The sequence below is a fragment of the Marmota flaviventris genome, chromosome 12 (genome assembly GCF_047511675.1).
Source record: "Marmota flaviventris isolate mMarFla1 chromosome 12, mMarFla1.hap1, whole genome shotgun sequence".
In the NCBI taxonomy this organism is placed as follows: domain Eukaryota; kingdom Metazoa; phylum Chordata; class Mammalia; order Rodentia; family Sciuridae; genus Marmota; species Marmota flaviventris.
In genome coordinates, this window is record NC_092509.1 from 97,359,144 (window position 1) to 97,369,867 (window position 10,724).

The 10,724-nt window shown below is 52.3% G+C and overlaps 1 protein-coding gene across 1 annotated transcript in view; it reads right to left on the bottom strand.

Annotated features, from left to right (window-relative positions):
* Lhx4 (LIM homeobox 4) overlaps positions 1-1,992 on the bottom strand; it is a 41,477-nt gene extending 39,485 nt beyond the window's left edge. Inside the window, exon 1 of the mRNA XM_027935003.2 lies at positions 1,917-1,992. Coding sequence (XP_027790804.1) covers positions 1,917-1,992 — 76 coding nt within the window. The remainder of the gene's footprint in view (positions 1-1,916) is intronic.
* Between the last annotated feature and the right edge of the window lie 8,732 nt (positions 1,993-10,724).

Below are 10,724 nucleotides of genomic sequence, written 5' to 3' on the forward strand. Positions count from 1 at the left end.
TTACCTTGTGGGCCACCCTGAGATAAGGATTCCTTTCTTTACCTCTTTAGTGTTCCACAGTTTGAACCCAGACCTAGAGCCTTGGCAAACTGTAGCTCTGGAGCCAAATTCTGGGCATTTTGAGTGCCTGAGGACCAACATCAAAGTTGTCTCTGAGCAAGACAAGCAAAAATTAAGATAACCCCACACAGCCCAGTATACCCCCAAAAGGATAGGGTACTTCGTTGTTCCTAACAGGTCACCTCCTTATCAAAGAATTGGAGCCCAGACCACCCACCGGCTACCAAGGTCACAATCACACATGTGCACCTTTGCCCCACTCTGCACTCCCCTCCTGCACAGCTTCAGGCAGCTTAAGGACTTGGGCACCTTTGCCAAATTTGTGTTTCTGTTTGTGCAGAGGCTGAAAGCCCACTGCATCTCTTCAAACTGGGGCACCGGGTGTGGGGCGAGGCAGCATGAACCTCCAACGCCTCCCACAGAACACCTTAGCAGTAAATTCCCCAAGACTCAGCACAGAGTTGAAACTGCCAACAGTTGACGCGAAAAGACTCAAAGAATAACTCTAGGATATAGGGAAGAAACATCTAGATAGGCTTGAATTAAGCTATCCTCTTTTAATCCCTTCCCAAAAACTTCCCAGGGAAGCCCAGGGCACTGGCTTTCCAGCCTGTCCTTTGAGGTATGACCAGGACAGAAATCCTGCGATGGAGAACCGGGGCGCAGGAGGGCGCGCTGGTGCGCCCTAGTTCGTAGGCGGTCACAATCCCCTCGGTGAGCCTGCTCTTAAAAAAAAAAAAAAAAAATACCGTAGCTACAGCACCACTAAAGAAGTCGCAGGCGGAAGTACAACCCCTTGGCAAGCAGAGCGAGAAAACCCTTCTTCTCTCCACGGTGCCCCGGGGCGCTCTGCTGAACGCACCAGCCAGAGGGGCAGGACTTAGGCTGCACCCGCCACGAGCGCGCGCGACACTTGGGGACCTGTTTCGGTCTCCGCACATATTCAATCTCGCGGACTCTTGGTTTCCGAGTGAGAGACAGACAGATTCCCTACGGGAAAATCTGTGCGTGCGCACATTCATACACACAGAAAGACCTAGGGACAAACACGCCCCAAGCTCGCGACGCCTTGCCAATTTCAGGCGCGGGAAGAAAGCGAGAGGGCTGGCCAAGCGCGCACACACCTCAGCCTCTCCCCCCTCCAAATCCGGGCCACCCTGATGGCCTGCCCTCGCCTGCGCGAAGGCTGAACCCCGAGTTCACAACTTCGTCTCGGCGTTTCTCCCTCCTCTGCATTCCTTGGGTAACTGGAATGTGGTGAGCAGATTCCCTCACAAGAAGCAGTAGGTCCCCCAGGCGGCGAGTGCCGCGGGCAGCAGCGGCTGGGGACGCACCAGACACTCTGGCCCGGGAGCGCGGGCGGCTCAGACTTGTGGCCGGTGCTTCCGCGCCGCCAGCCCCGGGGGGCGGGGGATGCGCTCTCCAACTTCCCGCCAGCCGGGGTGAAGTTGCACTAGAGGTCCGGCGAGCTTTGACCGCCACCTAGGGATGAGGGATGAGGTAGGGGACCACCCTTGCCCTCAGGCCTGGCCTGCAGCTCGAACCCCACTGATGTCCCCAAACAGCACTCTCCCCGGCATTCCCAGAAAAGCCATGGACTGAAGATGCGGGTTTCGGTACCCTGGGCCCTCCTCGAGTATGGTCCAGGAAGCTTTCACCTTCGGCCCCTAACAGTAAAGAGCCAGGCCCTTCAAACGCACTCTGGCTGGTGCCCCTGCCCGGTGACCGCCTCTGCGCCCCGGCCACCGGCCCTTCCTGGCCAGGGCCATGAGCAGCGTCCGGCCCGCCCAGCACCAGCTGAGGCTGTTAGCTGTCTTGTTATCAAATTAAATCAGCGAGAAAGGAGGTTGTCTTACGTTGCATCGGCACACCGAGCATCTCCGGGAGCCCCTGGACAGCCCCCTCCGCGGGGACCGCCGCGCTCTGCATCATCTTGGAGCAAGAGCCAGCGAGTCGCAGTCTACGGAGATCTCTGGCTCTCTCCCTCTAGCTGGGTTCCGAAATTTGAAAATAATGATAAGAAACCCAAGCAGGCCGCTGAAGTCACAGTGGAAGCCGGGCCCTCGGCCTCTCCGGGAGGACTCCACAGGCTGGCCGGTCCCCTCCCCCCGCCAGTCCTCAGTCTGTTTCAAATCCCTTTGATCTCGCTCTCCGGGGTTGGTGCACATCCCGGGTAGAGGAGACGCTGTTGCTGCAGCCCTGGCTCTTTCCCCTCCTCCTTCCCCCGCCCGTTCTCTCCCCTTCCCCCTCCACCCTTCGCGTGCCGGCCGCCGGGGAGGCCGCGGTCACCCAGGCATTTTGATTCATTCACACTGCGGGAGCGGCCGTGACGTCGCTTTCCGCAGGGAGGCCCGCCCTTCAGCCAGGGCTCCCACCCGACAACGGGCAGACGACCCCAGCGGGAGTGGGGGTCCCGGTGCCCCAAGTGAGCCCGGCGGTGCACAAGGGCGGGGCCGCGTGGAGCGGGGCGGGGCTTCGCCGCCTCCTCCCCCGCCCCTCCGTGCGGGCCAGCTCGCGGGTATAAATACCGCTACGGGCTGGGCCGCGGCAGCAGGTGGCCCAGGACCGGGGCGTCCGCGGCGAGCCGGTTTTCGCGGGTCCCCTGGGGGTTCCAGATCAGCGGATCGCGTCCTCCCAGCCTGTCAGTTCTGACCAAGGGGCGGGGCAGGGCGGGGACCCTCCGCCGGCCGGGGCCTGGGGACAGTCTGCCCCTCGCGCGTTCTCGGTGCCCAGCATCTCTCCGCCGGACCGAGCGCGCTCCGGAGCCGGATGACTCCATCCTCCTCCTCCTCCTCTCTGGCCAGTTCCTTCCCCGCCGGCACTTCCAGCCCCTGCTGTCTCTCCCCCGCGTCTGGCTGAGGCTGGGCCAGGGACAGCCCGTACTCGGCCCGGAACGCACGAGTCACGCAGCGGGCCGCGGCGGCAGCCGGCTGGGCGAAGGAAGGCGGCCAGGGACAGAGCACCGAGGGGGGGCGCGGGTCCCCAAGCGCGCCCCCCGCACGCCGCGGCCTGCCCCCGGGAGTCCGCCCTGCCCAGGCTCTCGATCGAATCCCGGCCTCCGCGACCCTCCGACCGGGGTTCACCCGGCTCTGTCCTCCTCTGGGTCCCCAGAGACCGCTCTGCCTCGCCGGCTGCCACCGCGGGCGTTTTGAACAATTCTGGACCACGTGTGTGCAGGGCGGTAACGTGCACACGGACACCCGGGCTGACCAGCGAAGGGCTTGTGTGGCTATTGGATTTAACACACGCGCGCACACACGCACACACGCACACGCACGCACACACACACACACACACGCACACAGCTTAAAACACGTTAGGCCGAATGTGAATTCCTGGCAGACATAAAGCAAGTCCCAGGGCTGGGACGAGTTCTCCGCAGAAATCCTCTGACCCCTCATCAGATACTCGCCGCCTCCTGACAGCAGGCGCCCGAAGCCCACCCCGCCAGCCCTGGGCCCAGTCTTTCTCGGGATCCCAGCCCCGCGACTTCGCCACCTCGAATTTCGTTCTAGAGTTGAAGCTAGGTGTTTCTTTCCAGCCTCGTGGGATCCCGCTTGGGCGGAAAGGGAGGCTGCTGGCCCTCCCCGCCTTCCAGAGCGTTCCCTGCCCTTTCCTCTGGCCTGGTCCTCAAACTGGTCACACCTGCCCACCTTTCAGGGCTGGTGAGGGAGGAGCACAGGGCTGGGGGCGGGGTGACGTGGCCGTCTGCGCCGCTTAGAATTTGTCTCCAGAGGTCACAGTGACTTCTGTGTGTCCTGGTGCCGGGCTGAAGTCAGATCTTCCTCGGTTAACCTGCAAGCTGACTCTAGGGCGTGAGACAGAATATGTGCAAGGAAAAAAAAAAAAAAAAAAAAAAAAAGCAGAGACCTGGTGATAATTTCAGTGTTTACCCAAAATATTTTCTACAGAAATATATCCAGTAAACCAACACAGGTAGATGTCCGCTTCATTAGCAACCAAAGACTTGCAAAGCAAAACAAGAAAGTACACACCTCTTTTTTGTTAAGTGGTCAGTGGGGAAGAAATTGCAGCGTTCAGAGCCGGTGAAGAAGCCTAGAAACTGGTACTCTCACAAATATTGCTGATGTGCTTATAAACTCTTAATATCCGTTTGGAAAGCAATTTGGCAATATGTATCACACCTATAAATTTTTCAAACCTTTTAGCTCATGTAATTTCACTTTTGAGTGACTACTCCACGACAATAATTTAGAATTTTTTTTAAAGTTTCATGCATGAAGATGTTTATTACAGTATTAAGTTTTGGAGAAAAATAGCCTAAATGTGTAACAAAGGATAAGTGACTTACATCAGATGTTAAATTTGCTTGACACTATTTTATACACTCCTTGAAACTAATTGTAAAATCTAGCAACATGGGAATGCTTGTGAAATATTAATTTTTAAAAAATCAGGATGAAATAATGTATGATTCTAGGTGTATGGGGTGTAAAAATCATACATTTAAATAGTTAAGTACACTGAACATAGTTAAATATAAATACATATTGTTTGTTATATGTGGGGAAACTTAAAAAAAAATTTCCTGGTAGAGCTGCAAAGAGGAGAAATACCTTCAAGGGCGTTTTGACAATATGTTTTATAGCCTAAAAGTATGACAGATTTGATTCAATCCATATAGGAATGTGTTCAAAGAAAATAATCAAGAACATTTATAAATATGAGGTTACAAGGATGTTTATAACATTTTAAAGAGAATATGCTAGAGATTAGGGGTATAGCTTAGGGGTAGAGCACATGAGAACTCGGGTTCAATCTCCAGTACCAAAAATTAATGAATGAACGACTAATCTAAATATCCAGCAAAAGGGATTATTAGATAACTTAAATAGAATATAAGATTAGTCATTAGAAATAATATGATTAGGATACTTAATAATGTAGAAAAGTGTTGAAGATATTAAGAAATGGGAAAAACAGTATGAACTTTAAGAACTTAAAAAAAAAGAAAGAAGAAGGAACATATATAGAAAAAGAATGTCTAATATGTAAAAGTGATGATCTGTACAGTGGATATTTTTATTTTATTTTACTTTTTCAATGAGCATAGTATTTTAAAAAGCAGGAAAAAAACAAAGTTATTTTTTAAACATTAGGATAACAGAAAAATATCTCAAAATACTATTCCAAGTATATTTTTAAAAAGCGTATCGGGAAGCATTTTGTTCTACTTTTCTCTATTCCAGGTTTTCTGCAGGGGGGCTCTTTTTGCAGTGGCATTAGTGAGAGATGACATGCAGTGACATGTACAGCAAATATGGTAATCACTTTTATAATTTAAAATCATATCTAGAACTACTCCCTGCAGTGCCTGTATAAACCTGCTGGGGTCCTGCCCTCTCCTCGTTTGCATGTCACAAGCCTGTCACCAGGTAAGGAACAGCATCACTGAGGTGGGGATTCTCCTGGGCTGGGGGCTAACCTAGGGGGGCCAGTTCACCTCTACCCCTGGGCAGAGGAGCCTTGGGAAATCACTTGGCTCTCAGTTCTTGAATCTGTGGGCAGCGGCTCCCCAACCCGCCTTGAGCCCCCCAGGACTACTCAGCTCAGCCAATAAACGCCCCTCCCACCGGCATGTGCCTCCTGGTAGGAGCTGGTCCCATTCCCAGGTCTTCCAACAACATCTGCATCTGTGAAGTCCCCTCCCCTCCCCCAGGAGGACTCAGTTTTCCCTTTTGTCAACAGGAAAAACCAATCAAGAAGCTTTCCTTGATGGAGCTCATATTTTTGTGCAGCAATGCATGATAGTAACAGTAATAACGTAACAGTACATGGGGGTCGTAATAACAACCACTATTTATTGAAAGTGTTTAACTATACCAAGCGCTGGTGCCTGGGGACGGAGCTCCATGGGGGAGCACTTGCCTACCAGGCACCAGGTCCTGGGGTCCCTCCCTAGCACTGCAGAAACAAAAACACCGAGCACCAAGGTAAGTGCTTCTGGGGGCATAATCCCATAATCCTCAGGGCAGTCCAACATTGGGTGGACAATGGGTCCACAGGGGGCTAAGCTAGCCCCTTGAGAAGGGGGGGTGGTTGAATCCTGTGGATGTCAGAACATCTGTGCTGGTCAGTGGCCTGGAAAGTTCCCCGGTGGACTCAGTTTGGATTTTGATCTCTGAGCTGATTCCCCAAGCCTGCCTCACCAAGCCCATCCAGGGCCACTGGTGACCTTCAGGAACTATGGTCCTCAGAGCCTTGTCTTTGGGGTAGGATCCACTGGTGAGTGGGCACCAGAGGATGGATCAGTGTGATGTGATGTTCGGACTCTCTGTCAGAAAATTTGATCAATAGCCAGTACAAAGAATCTAGTAGACATTTATACATTACATTTCTGGGAACCAGACCCAACATGTCAGTGGATCCAATTCTGAGGGGAGAAACCCAATTTAGGAAGATGATTATTGCTTACATTTGTCCAGCACTTGATATTTTACGAAGTTCTTCTACATATTTTATCTCATTTGATCTTTATAATTATGCCTGGGACTGGGTAGGATTCTCAGGAAACAGAGAGGTTAAGTGGTTTGCCCAAGGTCACACAGCTAATAAGTTGCAGAGCTGACTGGAAATTAAATCCAGCCTTCTGATTCCTGATGTACTTTTAACTCTGCACAGAAGACTTGTGTATCTTTTAACCCTTGCATTTTAAGAGCTTCCCAGAGTAGGCAAGTTTACCTTTGGATGCCAGGAATCCTGAACCCCAACTGCCTTCTCCACTGAGGAAAGAATCCCACCCTCCTGCTCCCGTCACCCCATCTCTAATCATCTTGTCCTCATTCCTCTCAAACCCTCTTTCATCATTTGCATTTTGAAACTGTTTCCTTAATTATTCTCCTGCTGTTGGAAACCTGCTCCCCCCACCCCCGGCTTCTTGGCATCCTCTGATTTATCTCTGTCTGGATAACAGCTCCCCGATTCTCCTTGGGGAATTCAATTTTCATTCATTTTTCTGTGGGGCTAGATTGATATAGACCCTCTGCCCCGGTCCATATTACTCATCCCAGCCGCGAGGACCAGGGAGCCCGGCCCCCTGCCCCGCCCCCGGGGAGCTTCTGTCTTGTTCAGGGAGCCACAAGGAGTTCTCCAATAAAAGGACAGGGGCCTTTGCTCTTCCCCATCTGTCCACCCGGTCCTTTCAGTCATTTGTCACAGGCCCCTTTGGTGGACCCACCACTTTGTCATTTGTCTCCTCTTCCCAGAACCTGGCGGGGATGGCTCCCTCCAGGATGCTCATCCGAAGGCGATGAGTGCTCCTCTTCAACCTGTGTCCTTGACACAGGGACGGAAGGGGTGTGGAGAGGAGGTGGCTCAGCCCTAGAAGATCCTGACTCAGTAAGTGGCTGAGAAACAGGACAAGACAAGGACACTAAGGTCCTTGGAGGGACCAGGAAAGCGCTGGCCTCTGTACCGTCTGTTGTACCCTCAGGTCCCTCCAGGCAAGGCCCACTCTTACCTCCATTTTGCAGATGAGGAAAGTGAGTCACAGGGACCAAGTGATATGGCCCAGGAGCACAGGTGGACGCCAGGGTGTGCCTACAGGCCAACTGGCTCTGCCTTGCCGGCCCACCAGCCTCGTCAAATAGCTCCTTTGGTTTTGTTTGTTTGTTTGTTTGTTCTGGGGATTGTACCCAGGGGCACGCTGCCCCTGAGTTACGACTCCAGTCCTTTTTATCCTTTTTTAAATTTTGAGACAGGGTCTTGCTGAGTTGTCCAGGCTGGCCTCGAGCTCGCAAGCTTCCTGCCTCAGCCTCCTGAGTGCCACCACAGCTGACTATCGAATAGCTCTTATTTGGAGGTCCCTGGGCATGGCCAGATGGTTGGTCCATGCAGAGCACATGACCCAGCAAAGCCGAGTTCTCTGCGCCCATCTGTGCATCCATCTCACCTCTTGGCCCCTGTGCAGTCAGGAGCCAGGGAATGAATCTGAGCATTTGGTTTTGTTCTAATTTCAGAGTTAGTTCTTTTTTTTTTTTTTTTTTGGTGCTGGGGATTGAACCCAGGGGCACACGACCACTGAGTCACATCCCCAACCCTACTTTGTATTTTATTTTGAGACAGGGTCTCACTGGTTGCTCAAAGCCTTGCTTTTTTCTTTTTCTTTTCTTTTTTTTTTTTGTTTTTGCTGAGGCTGTCTTTGAACTCAGGATCCTTCTACCTCAGCCTCCCAAGTGCTGGGATTATAGGCGTGCACCACCGTGCCAGGCTCAGAGTTAGTTCTCTTTGAGTTCCATCAAAAATTAAAAATACCAGGACTGGGGTTGTGGCTCAATGGCAGAGCACTCGCCTAGCACGTGCAAGGCCCTGGGTTCAATCCTCAGCACCACATAAAAATAAATAAATAAAATAAAGGTATTGTGTCCAACTACACCTAAGAAATAAATTTTTTTAAAAAAAAAAATTGAGAATGCCTAGATCATTCCTTAATTTGTACATTCAAACTATTTATTATATGCCAGCCCCGTGATTGGCACTGAAGGCAGTGACCTGGGTGTCAGTTGTCACAGTCCACATAGCTCCTTTTGCCCAAGATGTGGGGGGGCAGCATTTCTGTTAATATCTGCAAAGTCCACCAGGTGCCTCTGCCTCCTTGTGCGGGAGGGAGAACTGGTGAATGAGGGGCTCAGATGACCTCGTTCAGATCCCGCTAGGATTCACCCCAAGGGGGCCGCTGCCCGCAAGTTGCTTTTCTGCTTTTCCATTCCACCAGCCAAATGGGACCCAGCAGCAGGCTCCAGGCACCCAGCAAGCTCTTCCCCAGGAAGGTCACTGGCACGGTGATGGGACCCTCACGATATTTTGCTGTTTTTTTCTCTTTCTCTTGTTTATATTACGGGAGAAACAGGGGGACAAGAAACTCTGAATGTTTTTAAGCAAAGACTGGAGTTTGGAAAGCTCATCTTTCCAAAGAATGCAGTTGGGATAGGGAGAGACCCAGGGTCGCGGCCCATTCTGTGTTTTCCCTTTGGAGATGGAGACCTGTTCTTCCAGCTTGGTCACAAGCAGAGCTCAATGGACCAGAGGGGCTTCTTAGGTGACATTTTTGCTCTTTTGGGGAAAGCTCCCACTCTGTCATGGGAAGAGGTGACTTGTCCCCTGTGTGCTACAAACAAAGGGACCAGGAAGGTGCACCTGGGCACACACCACCTTGCAGCTGTGTCCTCCATGACTTGCTTTCTGATTTCACTCATGTCCAAGTTTACGTGAAGGGGGAGCTTGGCCTCCAGATGCTGCTGCGTAACTGAGCCTCCCTCCCTTCCCCGTTTCCCTCTTCAACCTCGCAGGCCCCTCACTGCCAGCATGATCCTGGGAGCCAGGGTTTCCACGGAGCTTTCCTCTCCTCACCTTCTTGGCCTGGGCCTCCCAAGGCAGGTGGCCCACCCCATCCCAGAAGTGCAGGAGGATGGAGCCGTCTACACTGCCTGCCGCCGCCAAGCCTAAGGAGGACAGCATGTGGCGGGGGAGGGGGGACGTGCAGCCTGGCTCATGTGAAATAGCTGCAGGTGTCAGAGCTGATCTATAAAACAACTTCCGTCATCGTCTTGGCGAAGGGTTTTTATGGAGGCGCTTAACTCAGCAGTTTTCTCTCAGGAACTGACTTACAACCAAAAATGTAGATGTGTTAGACGTGGGCAGAGGTGACAGGAGGAAAGCCCAGGAGGTTTGTGGGAGGAGAGGGGGAGGCAGGGACCAGGCTCCCGGCTCTGGAGCCAGGTGGACTTGGGGGCCAGCCTGCTCTGCTGGCTGCCAGGATGTGTCGGACTCTGAGCCTCCACTTACCTAGGTGTACAATGGGATCGTTCCGGGCAGTGTTGGCACAAGAGGGACAAAGCCGTCAGCACAGAGCCCGGCACACAGTAGCTCCCCCGCCTACATATGAACCATCTTTAGTGTGCAAGGAAGGGGACTCAGTCCCCGCAGTTCTCACTGCCGGGCCTTCCCTTTTCACAGCCCCGGTTCACTCTGAAGAGCTTGCAACTAACCTTCCACTTGAAAACACTGACCTGAAAAAAAGGGACCAGGACACTGGGACCGTGGCTGCTTTCAGTCAAAGATGAAATACTGTTGGACACAGTGGTGCACACCTGGAATCCTGTTGGCTCAGGAGGCTGAGGCAGGAGGATCGCAAGTTCAAAGCCAGCCTCAGCAAAAGCAAGATACCAAGCAACTCAGTGAGACCCTGTCTCTAAATAAAATATACTCAAAGGTGGGGGGAGACTGGAGATGTGGCTCAGTGGTTAAGCACCCCTGGGCTCAATCCCTGGTACCTCCCCCCCAAAAAAGATGAAATACTGAGAGCTTTGGGGGACAAAGGACTTCCCCAAGAGCTCACCTAAGGAAGTGTTCTGAAGAAGACAGGAATCCCAGCTCCAGTGTACACCTGGGTTTTATGGTGGAGGGAAGTTAAGCTCTCTGAGCCTCCCTTTGCTGTGTTTGAATGGGGACATTAATACTTTGATAATTCTTCTGGGAACCAACATGAAGAATCCCAAGGCAAACGGACCATAAATGCTTACTCCATCCTGTGGGCCCTTCCCACAACTCCTCCGACTTGACCATGCATACAATCAGTCACCTGAGGATTTTTTCAAACTATAGATCCTGGCTCAGTAGGTCTGTGGCCTACGAGCCTGCTTCCT